At 37.0% G+C, this 23,957-nt stretch overlaps 1 protein-coding gene across 2 annotated transcripts in view; it reads left to right on the top strand.

The window, feature by feature from the left end:
* LOC145694448 (DNA oxidative demethylase ALKBH2-like) overlaps positions 1–23,957 on the top strand; it is an 859,325-nt gene that overhangs the window by 819,073 nt on the left and 16,295 nt on the right. For both annotated transcript variants that reach the window (XM_081770692.1, XM_081770693.1), the window contains exon 6: positions 18,542–18,687. In XM_081770692.1, the coding sequence (XP_081626818.1) occupies positions 18,542–18,687 (146 nt within the window). The remainder of the gene's footprint in view (positions 1–18,541; positions 18,688–23,957) is intronic.

The raw sequence follows: 23,957 nt of genomic DNA, 5'->3' as shown, positions 1-23,957 counted from the left end.
TATGTTAAAACTATTTTGTTTATTACAAATTAATACAACTCTTATTTAAAACTAATACTACTATTATTTAAAAATTAATACAGCTTTTTAAATAACATTATTATTTAATTTTAATAAATGTATGTTAAAACTATTATTTTAAATACAACTATTATTTAAAATACAGCTATTATTTAAAAAAAAAACAATTCACAGGATATCGGAACAACATAATACGTAATTAAATTTAAATGCACCTGAGTTCGTTCCTCTAGTTGCTGCCTTAACTGAGATTTTGGAGGAAATGTTATTCTGGCAACACTGTAATTTCTATGGATGGCAACACTGAAGGTTCTTCAGAGTGGTAGAATAACATTATCTATGATTTTGATTAAGTTGCATTTCATTATATTCTATCACTTATGAAAAACAAGAAAAAATGTAAGTATTTTGTATTATTTTTATTTAGGCTCTTAATGTGTAGTTTATTTGTGGTGTGATATATTTTGTTTCCGTCTTCAGGTGTATTCTAAAAATGCATTCGTTTATAATTAGAAGAGCAAAAGCAAGATATTCTAAATAAAAAATACAAATCAAAAGAGGTAACGAAGCAAACAAAGTGTAGAATAATACATACATCCCCGCCACGTTAGAAAGGAGAAGTGAATCAAACTGTTAGGAATTGAGTGCAGGATTAAGGCGATTAGAAATATACTGCTGTCATTTTCATCTGGAAATTTCCTTATTACGAAGCATAGATTCAACTTTATTAGCTCTATTGCAAATGATTATTCGGACAATTTCTCTTGAATTTTAAAAATAATTTCTTAAGTATACCGACTATAATTGATTAAAATATTGTGCATATTTCTTAACAATATCAAGATTCTGGCGATATTTACAAATCACCATATTTTCTGGTGGTATTTTGTCAGTTTTGTCCACGAATCTGACGGAATTTTGAGTGGCATCGTTGGCAACACTGGTTCAAAGTTACATATAAGATCCCTGAAGGATGAACTGGACTCTTGATTTATTTTTCTTCGAAAAACGAGAATTTAACAATGATACTCTTTCATTTGCCTTGCAGATAGTAAATGCCTCACAAAGTACGCCATTGTAGACACATGCTTTTTATTTGTAATCTTTTAACCAGCAACCAGTGAATTAGTGACAAGAATATCAACCTTGTTGTGAGCATCTTTGTACGTAGAAGCACTAATATTGTAGAAATAACAGTCACAGACCCTTCAGGGAACGAAAATAACTGATGCGAGAAACAGTAAAAATTGTGGAGCACAAAAAACCAGTTTCTTTACTGTAGCTTCGTCTTTGGGATGATTCTCCTAAGAGTACTTCATCAAAACTGTTCGTGAATTCCTGCGGCTGTTTTTCGCTAAAAATAGCTTTTACCTCTGAGCACGTAACGTTAATAAGAACTTGCCAATGTAGCTACTTGGTATTCAATCTTTTGTGTGTGATTAGTCTTGATAGGCTACGAAATCAACACATCAAATACATCTGCTTTTTAAAGAAGTCCTCATGAATGTGTGGCAAGAAAGAACTTCTTTTCGAAGCTACAAACGTGGGAAAATAAGTTTTAGCATTGACATAACGATTGAGCTCATATGGCAGGGCACCAGTACTCTTCGTTTCCACTGCTCCTTTTATGATAATCCATTACTGAGAGGCAGGTAGACGATACTCTTCGTTTTCACTACTCTTTTTATAATCCATTAATGAGAGGCAGGTCGGCGATACTCTTCGTTTTCACTACTCTTTTTATAATCCATTAATGAGAGGCAGGTAGGCGACACTTTTCGTTTCCACTAATCTCATTATGATAATCCATTAATGAGAGGCAGGTCGGCGATACTCTTCGTTTTCACTACTCTTTTTATAATAATCCATTAATGAAAAGCAGGTAGGAGATACTCTTCGTTTTCACTACTCTTTTTATAATCCATTAATGAGAGGCAGGTAGGCGACACTTTTCGTTTCCACTACTCTCATTATGATAATCCATTAATGAGAGGCAGGTCGGCGATACTCTTCGTTTTCACTACTCTTTGATAGTCCATTAATGAGAGTCAGGTAGGCGATACTCTTCGTTTTCACTACTCTTTTTATAATCCATTAATGAGAGGCAGGTAGGCGACACTTTTCGTTTCCACTACTCTCATTATGATAATCCATTAATGAGAGGCAGGTCGGCGATACTCTTCGTTTTCACTACTCTCTTTATGATAATCCATTAATGAAAAGCAGGTAGGAGATACTCTTCGTTTTCACTACTCTTTTTATAATCCATTAATGAGAGGCAGCTAGGCGACACTTTTCGTTTCTACTACTCTCATTATGATAATCCATTAATGAGAGGCAGGTAGGCGATACTCTTCGTTTTCACTACTCCTTTTATAATCCATTAATGAGAGGCAGGTAGGCGACACTTTTCGTTTCCACTACTCTCATTATGATAATCCATTAATGAGAGGCAGGTCGGCGATACTCTTCGTTTTCACTACTCTTTTTATGATAATCCATTAATGAAAAGCAGGTAGGAGATACTCTTCGTTTTCACTACTCTTTTTATAATCCATTAATGAGAGGCAGGTAGGCGACACTTTTCGTTTCCACTACTCTCATTATGATAATCCATTAATGAGAGGCAGGTCGGCGATACTCTTCGTTTTCACTACTCTTTGATAGTCCATTAATGAGAGTCAGGTAGGCGATACTCTTCGTTTTCACTACTCTTTTTATAATCCATTAATGAGAGGCAGGTAGGCGACACTTTTCGTTTCCACTACTCTCATTATGATAATCCATTAATGAGAGGCAGGTCGGCGATACTCTTCGTTTTCACTACTCTCTTTATGATAATCAATTAATGAAAAGCAGGTAGGCGATACTTTTCGTTTTCACTACTCTTTTTATAATCCATTAATGAGAGGCAGGTAGGCGACACTTTTCGTTTCCACTACTCTCATTATGATAATCCATTAATGAGAGGCAGGTCGGCGATACTCTTTGTTTTCACTACACTTTTTATAATCCATTAATGAGAGGCAGGTAGGCGACACTTTTCGTTTCCACTACTCTCATTATGATAATCCATTGCTGAGAGGCAGGTCGGCGATACTCTTCGTTTCCACTACTATCTTTATGATAATCCATTAATGAGAGGCAGGTCGGCGATACTCTTCGTTTTCACTACTCTTTTTATGATAATCCATTAATGAAAAGCAGGTAGGCGATACTCTTCGTTTTCACTACTCTTTTTATAATCCATTAATGAGAGGCAGGTAGGCGACACTTTTCGTTTCCACTACTCTCATTATGATAATCCATTAATGAGAGGCAGGTCGGCGATACTCTTCGTTTCCACTACTATCTTTATGATAATCCATTAATGAAAAGCAGGTAGGCGATACTTTTCGTTTTCACTACTCTTTTTATAATCCATTAATGAGAGGCAGGTAGGCGACACTTTTCGTTTCCACTACTCTCATTATGATAATCCATTGCTGAGAGGCAGGTAGGCGATACTCTTCGTTTCCACTACTATCTTTATGATAATCCATTAATGAGAGGCAGGTCGGCGATACTCTTCGTTTTCACTACTCTTTTTATGATAATCCATTAATGAAAAGCAGGTAGGCGATACTCTTCGTTTTCACTACTCTTTTTATAATCCATTAATGAGAGGCAGGTAGGCGACACTTTTCGTTTCCACTACTCTCATTATGATAATCCATTAATGAGAGGCAGGTCGGCGATACTCTTCGTTTTCACTACTCTCTTTATGATAATCCATTAATGAAAAGCAGGTAGGCGATACTTTTCGTTTTCACTACTCTTTTTATAATCCATTAATGAGAGGCAGGTAGGCGACACTTTTCGTTTCCACTACTCTCATTATCATAATCCATTAATGAGAGGCAGGTCGGCGATACTCTTTGTTTTCACTACTCTTTTTATAATCCATTAATGAGAGGCAGGTAGGCGACACTTTTCGTTTCCACTACTCTCATTATGATAATCCATTGCTGAGAGGCAGGTAGGCGATACTCTTCGTTTCCACTACTATCTTTATGATAATCCATTAATGAGAGGCAGGTCGGCGATACTCTTCGTTTTCACTACTCTTTTTATGATAATCCATTAATGAAAAGCAGGTAGCCGATACTCTTCGTTTTCACTACTCTTTTTATAATCCATTAATGAGAGGCAGGTAGGCGACACTTTTCGTTTCCACTACTCTCATTATGATAATCCATTAATGAGAGGCAGGTCGGCGATACTCTTCGTTTTCACTACTCTCTTTATGATAATCCATTAATGAAAAGCAGGTAGGCGATACTTTTCGTTTTCACTACTCTTTTTATAATCCATTAATGAGAGGCAGGTAGGCGACACTTTTCGTTTCCACTACTCTCATTATGATAATCCATTAATGAGAGGCAGGTCGGCGATACTCTTTGTTTTCACTACTCTTTTTATAATCCATTAATGAGAGGCAGGTAGGCGACACTTTTCGTTTCCACTACTCTCATTATGATAATCCATTGCTGAGAGGCAGGTAGGCGATACTCTTCGTTTCCACTACTATCTTTATGATAATCCATTAATGAGAGGCAGGTCGGCGATACTCTTCGTTTTCACTACTCTTTTTATGATAATCCATTAATGAAAAGCAGGTAGGCGATACTCTTCGTTTTCATTACTCATTTTATGATAATTCATTAACGAGAGGCAGGTCGGCGATACTCTTCGTTTTCACTACTCTTTTTATGATAATCCATTAATGAAAAGCAGGTAGGCGATACTCTTCGTTTTCACTACTGTTTTTATAATCCATTAATGAGAGGCAGGTAGGCGACACTTTTCGTTTCCACTACTCTCATTATGATAATTCATTAATCAGAAACAGCTAGGCGATACTCTTCCTTTCCACTACTCTCTTTATGATAATCCATTAACGAGAGGCAGATCGGCGATACTCTTCGTTTCAACTACTCTCTTTATAATAATCCATTAATGAGAGGCAGGTCGGCGATACTCTTCGTTTTCACTACTCTTTTTATGATAATCCATTAATGAAAAGCAGGTAGGCGATACTCTTCGTTTTCACTACTCTTTTTATAATCCATTAATGAGAGGCAGGTAGGCGATACTCTTCGTTTTCACTAATGAGAGGCAGGTAGGCGATACTCTTCGTTTCCACTATTCTCTTTATAATAATCTATTAATGAGAGGCAGGTAGGCGATACTCTTCGTTTACACTACTGTTTTTATAATCCCCTAATGAGAGGCAGGTAGGCGATACTCTTCGTTTCCACTATTCTCTTTATAATAATCTATTAATGAGAGGCTGGTAGGCGATGCTCTTCGTTTCCACTACTCTCTTTATAATAATCCCTTAATGAGAGGCAGGTAGGCGATACTTTTCGTTTCCACTACTCTCTTTATGATAATTCATTAATGAGAGGCAGGTAGGCGATGCTCTTCGTTTCCACTACTCTCTTTATAATAATCCATTAATGAGAGGCAGGTAGGCGATGCTCTTCGTTTCCACTACTCTCTTTATAATAATCCATTAATGAGAGGCAGGTAGGCGATACTCTTCGTTTACACTACTGTTTTTATAATCCCTTAATGAGAGGCAGGTAGGCGATACTCTTCGTTTCCATTATTCTCTTTATAATAATCTATTAATGAGAGGCAGGTAAGCGATACTCTTCGTTTACACTACTGTTTTTATAATCCCTTAATGAGAGGCAGGTAGGCGATACTCTTCGTTTCCACTATTCTCTTTATAATAATCTATTAATGAGAGGCTGGTAGGCGATACTCTTCGTTTACACTACTGTTTTTATAATCCCTTAATGAGAGGCAGGTAGGCGATACTCTTCGTTTCCACTATTCTCTTTATAATAATCTATTAATGAGAGGCTGGTAGGCGATGCTCTTCGTTTCCACTACTCTCTTTATAATAATCCATTAATGAGAGGCAGGTAGGCGATACTCTTCGTTTCCACTATTCTCTTTATAATAATCTATTAATGAGAGGCTGGTAGGCGATACTCTTCGTTTACACTACTGTTTTTATAATCCCTTAATGAGAGGCAGGTAGGCGATACTCTTCGTTTCCACTATTCTCTTTATAATAATCTATTAATGAGAGGCAGGTAGGCGATACTCTTCGTTTACACTATTCTCTTTATAATAATCTATTAATGAAAGGCTGGTAGGCGATGCTCTTCGTTTCCACTACTCTCTTCATAATAATCCATTAATGAGAGGCAGGTAGGCGATACTCTTCGTTTACACTATTCTCTTTATAATAATCTATTAATGAGAGGCTGGTAGGCGATGCTCTTCGTTTCCACTACTCTCTTTATAATAATCCATTAATGAGAGGCAGGTAGGCAATACTCTTCGTTTCCACTATTCTCTTTATAATAATCTATTAATGAGAGGCTGGTAGGCGATACTCTTCGTTTCCACTATTCTCTTTATAATAATCTATTAATGAGAGGCTGGTAGGCAATACGCTTCGTTTCCACTATTCTCTTTATAATAATCTATTAATGAGAGGCTGGTAGGCGATGCTCTTCGTTTCCACTACCCTCTTTATAATAATCCATTAATGAGAGGCAGGTAGGCAATACTCTTCGTTTACACTATTCTCTTTATAATAATCTATTAATGAGAGGCTGGTAGGCGATGCTCTTCGTTTCCACTACTCTCTTTATAATAATCCATTAATGAGAGGCAGGTAGGCAATACTCTTCGTTTCCACTATTCTCTTTATAATAATCTATTAATGAGAGGCTGGTAGGCGATACTCTTCGTTTACACTACTGTTTTTATAATTCCTTAATGAGAGGCAGGTAGGCGATACTCTTCGTTTCCACTATTCTCTTTATAATAATCTATTAATGAGAGGCTGGTAGGCGATACTCTTCGTTTACACTACTGTTTTTATAATCCCTTAATGAGAGGCAGGTAGGCGATACTCTTCGTTTCCACTATTCTCTTTATAATAATCTATTAATGAGAGGCTGGTAGGCGATACTCTTCGTTTACACTACTGTTTTTATAATCCCTTAATGAGAGGCAGGTAGGCGATACTCTTCGTTTCCACTATTTTCTTTATAATAATCTATTAATGAGAGGCAGGTAGGCGATACTCTTCGTTTACACTATTCTCTTTATAATAATCTATTAATGAGAGGCTGGTAGGCGATGCTCTTCGTTTCCACTACTCTCTTTATAATAATCCCTTAATGAGAGGCAGGTAGGCGATACTCTTCGTTTCCACTATTCTCTTTATAATAATCTATTAATGAGAGGCTGGTAGGCGATGCTCTTCGTTTCCACTATTCTCTTTATAATAATCTATTAATGAGAGGCTGGTAGGCGATGCTCTTCGTTTCCACTACTATCTTTATAGTAATCCATTAATGAGAGGCAGGTAGGCAATACTCTTCGTTTCCACTATTCTCTTTATAATAATCTATTAATGAGAGGCTGGTAGGCGATACTCTTCGTTTACACTACTGTTTTTATAATCCCTTAATGAGAGGCAGGTAGGCGATACTCTTCGTTTCCACTATTCTCTTTATAATAATCTATTAATGAGAGGCTGGTAGGCGATGCTCTTCGTTTCTACTACTCTCTTTATAATAATCCCTTAATGAGAGGCAGGTAGGCGATACTTTTCGTTTCCACTACTCTCTTTATGATAATTCATTAATGAGAGGCAGGTAGGCAATACTCTTCGTTTCCACTATTCTCTTTATAATAATCTATTAATGAGAGGCAGGTAGGCGATACTCTTCGTTTACACTATTCTCTTTATAATAATCTATTAATGAGAGGCTGGTAGGCGATGCTCTTCGTTTCCACTACTCTCTTTATAATAATCCATTAATGAGAGGCAGGTAGGCGATACTCTTCGTTTACACTATTCTCTTTATAATAATCTATTAATGAGAGGCTGGTAGGCGATGCTCTTCGTTTCCACTACTCTCTTTATAATAATCCATTAATGAGAGGCAGGTAGGCGATACTCTTCGTTTACACTATTCTCTTTATAATAATCTATTAATGAGAGGCTGGTAGGCGATGCTCTTCGTTTCCACTATTCTCTTTATAATAATCTATTAATGAGAGGCTGGTAGGCAATACTCTTCGTTTACACTACTGTTTTTATAATCCCTTAATGAGAGGCAGGTAGGCGATACTCTTCGTTTCCACTATTCTCTTTATAATAATCTATTAATGAGAGGCAGGTAGGCGATACTCTTCGTTTACACTATTCTCTTTATAATAATCTATTAATGAGAGGCAGGTAGGCGATACTCTTCGTTTACACTATTCTCTTTATAATAATCCATTAATGAGAGGCAGGTAGGCGATACTCTTCGTTTCCACTATTCTCTTTATAATAATCCATTAATGAGAGGCAGGTAGGCAATACTCTTCGTTTCCACTATTCTCTTTATAATAATCTATTAATGAGAGGCAGGTAGGCGATACTCTTCGTTTACACTATTCTCTTTATAATAATCTATTAATGAGAGGCAGGTAGGCGATACTCTTCGTTTACACTATTCTCTTTATAATAATCTATTAATGAGAGGCTGGTAGGCGATGCTCTTCGTTTACACTATTCTCTTTATAATAATCTATTAATGAGAGGCTGGTAGGCGATGCTCTTCGTTTCCACTACTCTCTTTATAATAATCCATTAATGAGAGGCAGGTAGGCAATACTCTTCGTTTCCACTATTCTCTTTATAATAATCTATTAATGAGAGGCTGGTAGGCGATGCTCTTTGTTTCCACTACTCTCTTTATAATAATCTATTAATGAGAGGGTGGTGGGCGATGCTCTTCGTTTCCACTACTCTCTTTATAATAATCTATTAATGAGAGGCTGGTAGGCGATGCTCTTCGTTTACACTATTCTCTTTATAATAATCTATTAATGAGAGGCAGGTAGGCGATACTCTTCGTTTACACTATTCTCTTTATAATAATCTATTAATGAGAGGCAGGTAGGCGATACTCTTCGTTTACACTATTCTCTTTATAATAATCCATTAATGAGAGGCAGGTAGGCGATGCTCTTCGTTTCCACTATTCTCTTTATAATAATCTACTAATGAGAGGCAGGTAGGGAATACTCTTCGTTTCCACTATTCTCTTTATAATAATCTATTAATGAGAGGCTGGTAGGCGATACTCTTCGTTTACACTACTGTTTTTATAATCCCTTATTGAGAGGCAGGTAGGCGATACTCTTCGTTTACACTATTCTCTTTATAATAATCTATTAATGAGAGGCAGGTAGGCGATACTCTTCGTTTACACTATTCTCTTTATAATAATCCATTAATGAGAGGCTGGTAGGCGATGCTCTTCGTTTCCACTACTCTCTTTATAATAATCCATTAATGAGAGGCAGGTAGGCAATACTCTTCGTTTCCACTATTCTCTTTATAATAATCTATTAATGAGAGGCTGGTAGGCGATACTCTTCGTTTACACTACTGTTTTTATAATCCCTTAATGAGAGGCAGGTAGGCGATACTCTTCGTTTCCACTATTCTCTTTATAATAATCTATTAATGAGAGGCTGGTAGGCGATGCTCTTCGTTTCCACTACTCTCTTTATAATAATCCCTTAATGAGAGGCAGGTAGGCGATACTTTTCGTTTCCACTACTCTCTTTATGATAATTCATTAATGAGAGGCAGGTAGGCAATACTCTTCGTTTCCACTATTCTCTTTATAATAATCTATTAATGAGAGGCAGGTAGGCGATACTCTTCGTTTACACTATTCTCTTTATAATAATCTATTAATGAGAGGCTGGTAGGCGATGCTCTTCGTTTCCACTACTCTCTTTATGATAATTCATTAATGAGAGGCAGGTAGGCAATACTCTTCGTTTCCACTATTCTCTTTATAATAATCTATTAATGAGAGGCTGGTAGGCGATGCTCTTCGTTTCCACTACTCTCTTTATAATAATCCATTAATGAGAGGCAGGTAGGCGATACTCTTCGTTTACACTATTCTCTTTATAATAATCTATTAATGAGAGGCTGGTAGGCGATGCTCTTCGTTTCCACTATTCTCTTTATAATAATCTATTAATGAGAGGCTGGTAGGCAATACTCTTCGTTTACACTACTGTTTTTATAATCCCTTAATGAGAGGCAGGTAGGCGATACTCTTCGTTTCCACTATTCTCTTTATAATAATCTATTAATGAGAGGCAGGTAGGCGATACTCTTCGTTTACACTATTCTCTTTATAATAATCTATTAATGAGAGGCAGGTAGGCGATACTCTTCGTTTACACTATTCTCTTTATAATAATCCATTAATGAGAGGCAGGTAGGCGATACTCTTCGTTTCCACTATTCTCTTTATAATAATCCATTAATGAGAGGCAGGTAGGCAATACTCTTCGTTTCCACTATTCTCTTTATAATAATCTATTAATGAGAGGCAGGTAGGCGATACTCTTCGTTTACACTATTCTCTTTATAATAATCTATTAATGAGAGGCAGGTAGGCGATACTCTTCGTTTACACTATTCTCTTTATAATAATCTATTAATGAGAGGCTGGTAGGCGATGCTCTTCGTTTACACTATTCTCTTTATAATAATCTATTAATGAGAGGCTGGTAGGCGATGCTCTTCGTTTCCACTACTCTCTTTATAATAATCCATTAATGAGAGGCAGGTAGGCAATACTCTTCGTTTCCACTATTCTCTTTATAATAATCTATTAATGAGAGGCTGGTAGGCGATGCTCTTCGTTTCCACTACTCTCTTTATAATAATCTATTAATGAGAGGCTGGTGGGCGATGCTCTTCGTTTCCACTACTCTCTTTATAATAATCTATTAATGAGAGGCTGGTAGGCGATGCTCTTCGTTTACACTATTCTCTTTATAATAATCTATTAATGAGAGGCAGGTAGGCGATACTCTTCGTTTACACTATTCTCTTTATAATAATCTATTAATGAGAGGCAGGTAGGCGATACTCTTCGTTTACACTATTCTCTTTATAATAATCCATTAATGAGAGGCAGGTAGGCGATGCTCTTCGTTTCCACTATTCTCTTTATAATAATCTACTAATGAGAGGCAGGTAGGCAATACTCTTCGTTTCCACTATTCTCTTTATAATAATCTATTAATGAGAGGCTGGTAGGCGATACTCTTCGTTTACACTACTGTTTTTATAATCCCTTATTGAGAGGCAGGTAGGCGATACTCTTCGTTTACACTATTCTCTTTATAATAATCTATTAATGAGAGGCAGGTAGGCGATACTCTTCGTTTACACTATTCTCTTTATAATAATCCATTAATGAGAGGCAGGTAGGCGATACTCTTCGTTTCCACTATTCTCTTTATAATAATCCATTAATGAGAGGCAGGTAGGCAATACTCTTCGTTTCCACTATTCTCTTTATAATAATCTATTAATGAGAGGCAGGTAGGCGATACTCTTCGTTTACACTATTCTCTTTATAATAATCTATTAATGAGAGGCAGGTAGGCAATACTCTTCGTTTCCACTATTCTCTTTATAATAATCTATTAATGAGAGGCTGGTAGGCGATACTCTTCGTTTCCACTATTCTCTTTAAAATAATCCATTAATGAGAGGCAGGTAGGCAATACTCTTCGTTTACACTATTCTCTTTATAATAATCCATTAATGAGAGGCAGGTAGGCGATACTCTTCGTTTCCACTATTCTCTTTATAATAATCCATTAATGAGAGGCAGGTAGGCAATACTCTTCGTTTCCACTATTCTCTTTATAATAATCTATTAATGAGAGGCAGGTAGGCGATACTCTTCGTTTACACTATTCTCTTTATAATAATCTATTAATGAGAGGCAGGTAGGCAATACTCTTCGTTTCCACTATTCTCTTTATAATAATCTATTAATGAGAGGCTGGTAGGCGATACTCTTCGTTTCCACTATTCTCTTTAAAATAATCCATTAATGAGAGGCAGGTAGGCAATACTCTTCGTTTCCACTATTCTCTTTATAATAATCTATTAATGAGAGGCAGGTAGGCGATACTCTTCGTTTCCACTATTCTCTTTATAATAATCTATTAATGAGAGGCAGGTAGGCGATACTCTTCGTTTACACTACTGTTTTTATAATCCCCTAATGAGAGGCAGGTAGGCGATACTCTTCGTTTCCACTATTCTCTTTATAATAATCTATTAATGAGAGGCTGGTAGGCGATGCTCTTCGTTTCCACTACTCTCTTTATAATAATCCCTTAATGAGAGGCAGGTAGGCGATACTCTTCGTTTCCACTATTCTCTTTATAATAATCTATTAATGAGAGGCAGGTAGGCAATACTCTTCGTTTCCACTATTCTCTTTATAATAATCTATTAATGAGAGGCAGGTAGGCAATACTCTTCGTTTCCACTATTCTCTTTATAATAATCTATTAATGAGAGGCAGGTAGGCGATACTCTTCGTTTACACTATTCTCTTTATAATAATCCATTAATGAGAGGCAGGTAGGCAATACTCTTCGTTTCCACTATTCTCTTTATAATAATCTATTAATGAGAGGCAGGTAGGCGATACTCTTCGTTTTCACTAATGAGAGGCAGGTAGGCGATACTCTTCGTTTACACTATTCTCTTTATAATAATCCATTAATGAGAGGCAGGTAGGCGATACTCTTCGTTTCCACTATTCTCTTTATAATAATCTATTAATGAGAGGCAGGTAGGCGATACTCTTCGTTTACACTACTGTTTTTATAATCCCCTAATGAGAGGCAGGTAGGCGATACTCTTCGTTTCCACTATTCTCTTTATAATAATCTATTAATGAGAGGCTGGTAGGCGATGCTCTTCGTTTCCACTACTCTCTTTATAATAATCCCTTAATGAGAGGCAGGTAGGCGATACTCTTCGTTTCCACTATTCTCTTTATAATAATCTATTAATGAGAGGCAGGTAGGCAATACTCTTCGTTTCCACTATTCTCTTTATAATAATCTATTAATGAGAGGCAGGTAGGCAATACTCTTCGTTTCCACTATTCTCTTTATAATAATCTATTAATGAGAGGCAGGTAGGCGATACTCTTCGTTTACACTATTCTCTTTATAATAATCCATTAATGAGAGGCAGGTAGGCAATACTCTTCGTTTCCACTATTCTCTTTATAATAATCCATTAATGAGAGGCAGGTAGGCGATACTCTTCGTTTTCACTAATGAGAGGCAGGTAGGCGATACTCTTCGTTTACACTATTCTCTTTATAATAATCCATTAATGAGAGGCAGGTAGGCGATACTCTTCGTTTCCACTATTCTCTTTATAATAATCCATTAATGAGAGGCAGGTAGGCAATACTCTTCGTTTCCACTATTCTCTTTATAATAATCTATTAATGAGAGGCAGGTAGGCGATACTCTTCGTTTACACTATTCTCTTTATAATAATCTATTAATGAGAGGCAGGTAGGCGATACTCTTCGTTTACACTATTCTCTTTATAATAATCTATTAATGAGAGGCTGGTAGGCGATGCTCTTCGTTTACACTATTCTCTTTATAATAATCTATTAATGAGAGGCTGGTAGGCGATGCTCTTCGTTTCCACTACTCTCTTTATAATAATCCATTAATGAGAGGCAGGTAGGCAATACTCTTCGTTTCCACTATTCTCTTTATAATAATCTATTAATGAGAGGCTGGTAGGCGATGCTCTTTGTTTCCACTACTCTCTTTATAATAATCTATTAATGAGAGGGTGGTGGGCGATGCTCTTCGTTTCCACTACTCTCTTTATAATAATCTATTAATGAGAGGCTGGTAGGCGATGCTCTTCGTTTACACTATTCTCTTTATAATAATCTATTAATGAGAGGCAGGTAGGCGATACTCTTCGTTTACACTATTCTCTTTATAATAATCTATTAATGAGAGGCAGGTAGGCGATACTCTTCGTTTACACTATTCTCTTTATAATAATCCATTAATGAGAGGCAGGTAGGCGATGCTCTTCGTTTCCACTATTCTCTTTATAATAATCTACTAATGAGAGGCAGGTAGGGAATACTCTTCGTTTCCACTATTCTCTTTATAATAATCTATTAATGAGAGGCTGGTAGGCGATACTCTTCGTTTACGCTACTGTTTTTATAATCCCTTATTGAGAGGCAGGTAGGCGATACTCTTCGTTTACACTATTCTCTTTATAATAATCTATTAATGAGAGGCAGGTAGGCGATACTCTTCGTTTACACTATTCTCTTTATAATAATCCATTAATGAGAGGCTGGTAGGCGATGCTCTTCGTTTCCACTACTCTCTTTATAATAATCCATTAATGAGAGGCAGGTAGGCGATACTCTTCGTTTACACTATTCTCTTTATAATAATCTATTAATGAGAGGCAGGTAGGCGATGCTCTTCGTTTACACTATTCTCTTTATAATAATTTATTAATGAGAGGCTGGTAGGCGATACTCTTCGTTTACACTACTGTTTTTATAATCCCTTAATGAGAGGCAGGTAGGCGATACTCTTCGTTTCCACTATTCTCTTTATAATAATCTATTAATGAGAGGCAGGTAGGCGATACTCTTCGTTTACACTATTCTCTTTATAATAATCTATTAATGAGGGGCAGGTAGGCGATGCTCTTCGTTTACACTATTCTCTTTATAATAATCTATTAATGAGAGGCTGGTAGGCGATACTCTTCGTTTACACTACTGTTTTTATAATCCCTTAATGAGAGGCAGGTAGGCGATGCTCTTCGTTTCCACTACTCTCTTTATAATAATCCATTAATGAGAGGCAGGTAGGCGATACTCTTCGTTTACACTATTCTCTTTATAATAATCTATTAATGAGAGATGCTCTTCGTTTACACTATTCTCTTTATAATAATCTATTAATGAGAGGCTGGTAGGCGATACTCTTCGTTTCCACTACTCTCTTTATAATAATCTATTAATGAGAGGCTGGTAGGCGATGCTCTTCGTTTACACTATTCTCTTTATAATAATCTATTAATGAGAGGCTGGTAGGCGATGCTCTTCGTTTACACTATTCTCTTTATAATAATCTATTAATGAGAGGCAGGTAGGCGATACTCTTCGTTTACACTATTCTCTTTATAATAATCTATTAATGAGAGGCTGGTAGGCGATGCTCTTCGTTTACACTATTCTCTTTATAATAATCTATTAATGAGAGGCAGGTAGGCGATACTCTTCGTTTCCACTACTCTCTTTATAATAATCTATTAATGAGAGGCTGGTAGGCGATACTCTTCGTTTCCACTACTCTCTTTATAATAATCTATTAATGAGAGGCACGTAGGCGATACTCTTCGTTTACACTATTCTCTTTATAATAATCTATTAATGAGAGGCTGGTAGGCGATGCTCTTCGTTTCCACTACTCTCTTTATAATAATCTATTAATGAGAGGCTGGTAGGCGATGCTCTTCGTTTACACTATTCTCTTTATAATAATCTATTAATGAGAGGCAGGTAGGCGATACTCTTCGTTTCCACTATTCTCTTTATAATAATCCATTAATGAGAGGCAGGTAGGCAATACTCTTCGTTTACACTATTCTCTTTATAATAATCTATTAATGAGAGGCTGGTAGGCGATACTCTTCGTTTACACTATTCTCTTTATAATAATCTATTAATGAGAGGCTGCTAGGCGATGCTCTTCGTTTACACTATTCTCTTTATAATAATCTATTAATGAGAGGCTGGTAGGCGATACTCTTCGTTTACACTATTCTCTTTATAATAATCTATTAATGAGAGGCTGGTAGGCGATGCTCTTCGTTTACACTATTCTCTTTATAATAATCTATTAATGAGAGGCAGGTAGGCGATGCTCTTCGTTTACACTATTCTCTTTATAATAATCTATTAATGAGAGGCAGGTAGGCGATACTCTTCGTTTCCACTATTCTCTTTATAATAATCTATTAATGAGAGGCAGGTAGGCGATGCTCTTCGTTTACACTATTCTCTTTATAATAATCTATTAATGAGAGGCAGGTAGGCGATGCTCTTCGTTTACACTATTCTCTTTATAATAATCTATTAATGAGAGGCAGGTAGGCGATGCTCTTCGTTTACACTATTCTCTTTATAATAATCTATTAATGAGAGGCAGGTAGGCGATACTCTTCGTTTACACTATTCTCTTTATAATAATCTATTAATGAGAGGCAGGTAGGCGATGCTCTTCGTTTACACTATTCTCTTTATAATAATCTATTAATGAGAGGCTGGTAGGCGATGCTCTTCGTTTACACTATTCTCTTTATAATAATCTATTAATGAGAGGCAGGTAGGCGATACTCTTCGTTTCCACTACTCTCTTTATAATAATCTATTAATGAGAGGCTGGTAGGCGATGCTCTTCGTTTACACTATTCTCTTTATAATAATCTATTAATGAGAGGCTGGTAGGCGATGCTCTTCGTTTCCACTACTCTCTTTATAATAATCTATTAATGAGAGGCTGGTAGGCGATGCTCTTCGTTTACACTATTCTCTTTATAATAATCTATTAATGAGAGGCTGGTAGGCGATGCTCTTCGTTTCCACTACTCTCTTTATAATAATCTATTAATGAGAGGCTGGTAGGCGATACTCTTCGTTTACACTATTCTCTTTATAATAATCTATTAATGAGAGGCTGGTAGGCGATGCTCTTCGTTTCCACTATTCTCTTTATAATAATCCATTAATGAGAGGCAGGGAGGCGATACTCTTCGTTGTCACTTCTCTTTTTATGATAAGCCATTAATGAAAGGCAGATCGGCGGTACTCTTCGTTTCCACTTCTCTTTTTATGATAATTTTTTGCTTTCCTCATTTGATCTTCCTGTACTCTTTATAACCACATCCAGTGTTGTTTTCTAATGTTTGTACTATTTTAAAATTCCATTATATAAAATTAGTCATATAATTTATAGGAAAATAAGGGATGACACAAGAAAAGGAAAAAACGAGAAATTTGAACACTCACCTAAAAGAGAAGACAACCAGCAAAAAAATATTATTGGCAGAATTTGCGCTATTATACCTTGGCGTTTCAAACAGTAATCCAACAGAAATCAAATCTGAAAATTACGTTCTGTATATGGCATCTTTCCTCTACGTATGCGTTTTTCCAATCTGCCATTGAGGTTCTCCACTGCTTGCTGCAATATCTAAGTTCAGATATAACCAATTTCATGTTGAATTCTTTGTTTCAATTTATCACGTGTCCTTCGTTGGCAAAGCCGTGTAGTCCCAACTCCTAAGGTAGCAGTACGGTGTGCAGTTTCATCATATTAGATAATCGGACTGATAAAGGGATGTCCTATCTTATTGCTTTGTTGGATATTGATTCAAATTTAACGTTCCTTAGTACCATTAGTGCACAAATAAATGAAAGCATGTGCTCATAATGTGTAAAATACATTGCCACATTTTCATTTTTGACAAATGTAGGTAAAAAGTTGTTTGAGTTGCATGTAAATCAAGTATGAAGAAGTATAATAAACGTTTATTACAAATAAACCAATAATACTTTTCTTTGAAATTTCATTGTTCACAATAAATTGATGTCCAAGAACTTTAAGAAATCGTGGAATACAATGAATATCTCTCTCTTTCAGGTAAATTGAATACATTCACTGGTATCTGGATGTACAGAAGCTTGATCGGTTTACATATGTCCGGTTTTAAACATTTCCCCTACTCACAGAATCGACCAATCCGAATCATTAAAACAGCAAAAGAAAGCCAAAGACTTCTAGTATGGCGCCAGTTTCACATATATGTGGTGTGTGCATCGTAACTCCCAAGCTGAACCGGTTTTGGGAAGGCTACGTCGTAGCACTTTTTCATTCCAGTTTTTCCATAACACAGATTCAAAAACAATGTAGGTAAAACGGATGTTCATTGGTGTCGATCACCCATCAAGAACATAATTAATATATATAAACACCACGCTGTTCCAGCACTTCGTTCATCCAGTGGAGTAGAAAGCAACCGTGTACTCGTGTACTGCGGTGAGTACACCTGTAGCTTGGAAAAGTTGTGCCGAATGGCCCTGCAGGTAAACCACTACATGTGTGATGGCAAGACTACTGCATGCGGTACAGTCAACTGTGACCCGCAACCTACGTAGTAAATTAAAGCTCCGGTTGGTGTTTAATTAGTACCTTCGGTATTCGGTACAGCTTCTCCGATATTAGTACCTACTTCACCCATCTAGAGGGAGAAGGGCGTTTATTCATTTTGAAGAGGGATATTCGGTTTGCACCCGATTACCAAGTTCTACTCCACCCTCCCCTATAGGTTCTAGAGACTATTCAGAAAATAGGAATAGGAATCTTCTGAGGACTGAGAAAGTTATCTTTTATCTACTATTGTTCAAAGTATTTGTATTGAAATAGAGACAGCACAAACTGAAGAATTAAGTTTCATTTCATGTTGCAGATACCGTGATGGCAGGGACCACATAGGAGAGCACAGGGACAATGAGAAGGACCTAGACCACAGTGCTCCGATTGCTTCCATATCATTAGGTGCAGAACGTCAGTTTGTTCTTCGGCATCGTGGCGACAGGACCAAAATAACAGCAGGTAATACTCAACATTACTACATAGACAGTGAGTTACTGTTTTTGGTTTAAAGGGTCTTCCCTAGTAAGATAGTGAAATCGACCCTTGATCCAAATTGGGTTGCTATTGACCCAAAAGGTTACCCTTGACCTAAAACTACCTCAAAAAAATTGAACCCCTACCTCCTCCCGAATTATCGTATCATACATGCTCAAAATTGAATATTTTTAAATTTTCATGGGGATGGTCCAAAAACCGAAAGTTTTACAGATTGTAGATACTATCTAGATGCAAATGTGCATTTTTTTCAAAACTATCGATACGTATTTTCTTTATTTTTTGCGTGTTGAAAATTTCAAAAAAAGTAGAATTTTTTTTGGAGGTGATACGTTCCTCAATTTTTGGTTAAAAAAATTGTTATACCCTTAGGTATAACATATATTTTTTTCGGAGCCTGAAAGTGATGGCAACATTGTCAAAAAGAAATAAAACTGAAAACAAACGTGTTTTTCGCACAGTTTTCCCACCATTTTAGGGCCCTCAAGGTGAGGGCCTCTTCAAACAATTCTTTGCCAAAGTTCACAATTTTCCTTTCTCTTGCGTCCCTTCGGCTTCTGTCGTTCTTTGGATGCTTCGATTGTGTCCATTTCGGAATAGAAACACCAAAATATATCTCCATTACAGTGCTTCAACTTCAACCGACTATTGCAAAGTTACACATACCTCGCGTCGGTTCCTCGTATTTATCAGTGCTTGCTTCAGTGGCCGCACACAGTGGCGCTAGGTACCGGCAGCCCTCTCTACCGCTAGCTGTGCGTAACTTGGCTATGGAAGAGTCGGTTGAAGTGGAAGCACAGTTGCCGAGATATATTTGGTGTTTCTGTTTCGAAATGGAGATAATCGAAGAAGCCGAAAAACGACAGAAGCGGAAGGGACGCAAGAGAAAGGAAAATTGTGAACTTTCTCAAAGGATTGATTGAAGGGGGCCTTCACCTTGAGGGCCATAAAATGGTGGAAAAACTGTGAAAAACATGTTTGTTTTCAGTTTTATTTCTTTTTGACAATGTTGCCATCACTTTCAGGCCCCGAAAAAAATATATATGTTGTACCTAAGGGTATAACAAATTTTTTAACCAAAAAATCAGGAACGTATCTCCCCGCCAAATTTTTTCTACAATTTTTTTGAAATTTTCAACACGCAAAAAATAAAGAAAATACGCATCGATAGTTTTGAAAAAAAAATGCACATTTATATCTAGACAGTATCTACAATCCGTGAAACTTTCAAAATTTTTGGACCACCCCCACCAAAATTTTAAAATATTCAATTTTGAGCATGTATGATACGATAATTCAGTAAGGGGAGGGGGTCAAATTTTTTTTTAGGTAGTTTTAGGTCAAGGGTAACCTTTTTGGCCAATAGTGACCCAATTTGGATCAAGGGCCGATTCCACTATCTTACTAGGAAAGACCCTTTGTATTTCTTTCTTTTATTCTTAACGAATTGTTTCCTGTACAAGTTTGGGTGCAAGGAACCAACGATTTACGAACAGATATCAGTTCTGGTTACCTTGAACCTTGTTAATGCGTTCGTTGTTTCAATTTTAAAATATGAATGTCAGTACCTTGTAAACAGACACGTAGATAGAATTCCATTTCAGGAGAGAGGGACAAAGACATGAAAATCTTTCGAGGTTTCTGCTTGAGGAACTCACTTTGCAGTCCTGTAGGTCTGTAGACCTTACGTTGCAACTGAAAGCACACACACTAAATTCATTTAAATTCCAATTTATTGCTATCTGTTGGTTAAAAAAATAAACTTCCCGTGTCTGTTCAAAGTATAAACATACTGTTACTACAAAATACAATGAAAAGAGTTCATCTGTCCGTTCACAGAAGCATTTCTTTTCTTTGTCCGCTAGCGACCATAATATCAATCACCTTCTCAACATTAAGGGTCTTCACTACAGTGAAATTAAACTACCGCTAATTTTAGACTTTTTCTGTAATATCTTCAAAACATATAAAAAATATTCGAAAAGCAGAAACGCAGTGAACTAGACAATATGGTTTTGCATGTGATACCTTTACCACAATTCACCTACCTGATTCTGGTATGCTGCTATTTACAGAAACCGCAAAAAATGCTAAATTTATCTACAGTTACAAATCGAAAACACATAGACGAGTTGTGATAACGGTATCACATGCAAAATCGTATTGTCTACTTCACCGACGTGGTTGAAACAGAAAGAAAATGATCTCTCCACCGACGTGGTTGAAATAGAAAGAAAATGATCTCTCCAACGACGTGGTTCAAACAGAAAGAAAACGATCTCTCCACCGACGTAGTTGAAACAGAAAGAAAATGATCTCTCCACCGACGTAGTTGAAACAGAAAGAAAATGATCTCTCCAACGACGTGGTTAAAACAGAAAGAAAACGATCTCTCCAACGACGTGGTTGAAACAGAAAGAAAATGATCTCTCCACCGACGTAGTTGAAACAGAAAGAAAATGATCTCTCCACCGACGTGGTTCAAACAGAAAGAAAATGATCTCTCCACCGACGTGGTTCAAACAGAAAGAAAATGATCTCTCCACCGACGTGGTTAAAACAGAAAGAAAATGATCTCTCCACCGACGTAGTTGAAACAGAAAGAAAATGATCTCTCCACCGACGTAGTTGAAACAGAAAGAAAATGATCTCTCCAACGACGTGGTTAAAACAGAAAGAAAATGATCTCTCCACCGACGTAGTTGAAACAGAAAGAAAATGATCTCTCCACCGACGTCGTTAAAACAGAAAGAAAATGATCTCTCCACCGACGTGGTTCAAACAGAAAGAAAATGATCTCTCCAACGACGTGGTTAAAACAGAAAGAAAATGATCTCTCCACCGACGTAGTTGAAACAGAAAGAAAATGATCTCTCCACCGACGTAGTTGAAACAGAAAGAAAATGATCTCTCCAACGACGTGGTTCAAACAGAAAGAAAATGATCTCTCCAACGACGTGGTTGAAACAGAAAGAAAATGATCTCTCCAACGACGTGGTTCAAACAGAAAGAAAATGATCTCTCCACCGACGTAGTTGAAACAGAAAGAAATTACTTCTCCAACGACGTAATTGAAACAGAAAGAAAATTATCTCTCCAACGACGTGGTTCAAACAGAAAGAAAATGATCTCTCCACCGACATAGTTGAAACAGAAAGAAAATGATCTCTCCAACGACGTGGTTAAAACAGAAAGAAAATGATCTCTCCAACGACGTGGTTCAAACAGAAAGAAAATGATCTCTCCAACGACGTTGTTGAAACAGAAAGAAAATGATCTCTCCACCGACATAGTTGAAACAGAAAGAAAATGATCTCTCCAACGACGTGGTTAAAACAGAAAGAAAATGATCTCTCCAACGACGTGGTTCAAACAGAAAGAAAATGATCTCTCCACCGACGTAGTTGAAACAGAAAGAAAATGATCTCTCCAACGACGTTGTTAAAACAGAAAGAAAATGATCTCTCCAACGACGTGGTTCAAACAGAAAGAAAATGATATCTCCACCGACGTGGTTCAAACAGAAAGAAAATGATCTCTCCAACGACGTAGTTAAAACAGAAAGAAAATGATCTCTCCACCGACGTGGTTAAAACAGAAAGAAAATGATCTCTCCAACGACGTGGTTCAAACAGAAAGAAAATGATCTCTCCACCGACGTGGTTAAAACAGAAAGAAAATGATCTCTCCAACGACGTGGTTAAAACAGAAAGAAAATGATCTCTCCACCGACGTAGTTGAAACAGAAAGAAAATGATCTCTCCAACGACGTGGTTCAAACAGAAAGAAAATGATCTCTCCACCGACGTGGTTAAAACAGAAAGAAAATGATCTCTCCACCGACGTGGTTAAAACAGAAAGAAAATGATCTCTCCACCGACATAGTTGAAACAGAAAGAAAATGATCTCTCCACCGACATAGTTGAAACAGAAAGAAAATGATCTCTCCAACGACGTGGTTAAAAGAGAAAGAAAATGATCTCTCCAACGACGTGGTTGAAACAGAAAGAAAATGATCTCTCCAACGACGTAGTTGAAACAGAAAGAAAATGATCTCTCCAATGACGTGGTTAAAACAGAAAGAAAATGATCTCTCCAACGACGTGGTTAAAACAGAAAGAAAATGATCTCTCCAACGACGTGGTTGAAACAGAAAGAAAATGATCTCTCCAACGACGTAGTTGAAACAGAAAGAAAATGATCTCTCCAACGACGTGGTTAAAACAGAAAGAAAATGATCTCTCCAATGACGTAGTTAAAACAGAAAGAAAATGATCTCTCCAACGACGTGGTTCAAACAGAAAGAAAATGATCTCTCCAACGACGTGGTTCAAACAGAAAGAAAATGATCTCTCCACCGACGTAGTTGAAACAGAAAGAAAATGATCTCTCCAACGACGTGGTTCAAACAGAAAGAAAATGATCTCTCCAACGACGTGGTTAAAACAGAAAGAAAATGATCTCTCCACCGACGTAGTTGAAACAGAAAGAAAATGTTCTCTCCAACGAGGTGGTTCAAACAGAAAGAAAATGATCTCTCCACCGACGTGGTTAAAACAGAAAGAAAATGATCTCTCCAACGACGTGGTTAAAACAGAAAGAAAATGATCTCTCCAACGACGTGGTTAAAACAGAAAGAAAATGATCTCTCCAACGACGTGGTTAAAACAGAAAGAAAATGATCTCTCCACCGACGTGGTTAAAACAGAAAGAAAATGATCTCTCCAACGACGTGGTTAAAACAGAAAGAAAATGATCTCTCCACCGACGTAGTTGAAACAGAAAGAAAATGATCTCTCCACCGACGTAGTTGAAACAGAAAGAAAATGATCTCTCCACCGACGTGGTTGAAACGGAAAGAAAATGATCTCTCCACCGACGTAGTTCAAACAGAAAGAAAATGATCTCTCCACCGACGTGGTTCAAACAGAAAGAAAATGATCTCTCCACCGACGTGGTTCAAACAGAATGAAAATGATCTCTCCACCGACGTGGTTCAAACAGAAAGAAAATGATCTCTCCACCGACGTGGTTCAAACAGAAAGAAAATGATCTCTCCACCGACGTGGTTCAAACAGAAAGAAAATGATCTCTCCAACGACGTGGTTGAAACAGAAAGAAATTATCTCTCCACCGACGTAGTTGAAACAGAAAGAAAATGATCTCTCCAACGACGTGGTTGAAACAGAAAGAAAATGATCTCTCCACCGACATAGTTGAAACAGAAAGAAAAT

This window comes from Thermobia domestica, chromosome 9 (assembly GCF_964235325.1).
Source record: "Thermobia domestica chromosome 9, izTheDome1.hap1.1, whole genome shotgun sequence".
NCBI classification, from domain to species: domain Eukaryota; kingdom Metazoa; phylum Arthropoda; class Insecta; order Zygentoma; family Lepismatidae; genus Thermobia; species Thermobia domestica.
Note: the sequence above shows the minus strand (reverse complement) of the source record. Positions and strands in the feature narration are given on the sequence as shown.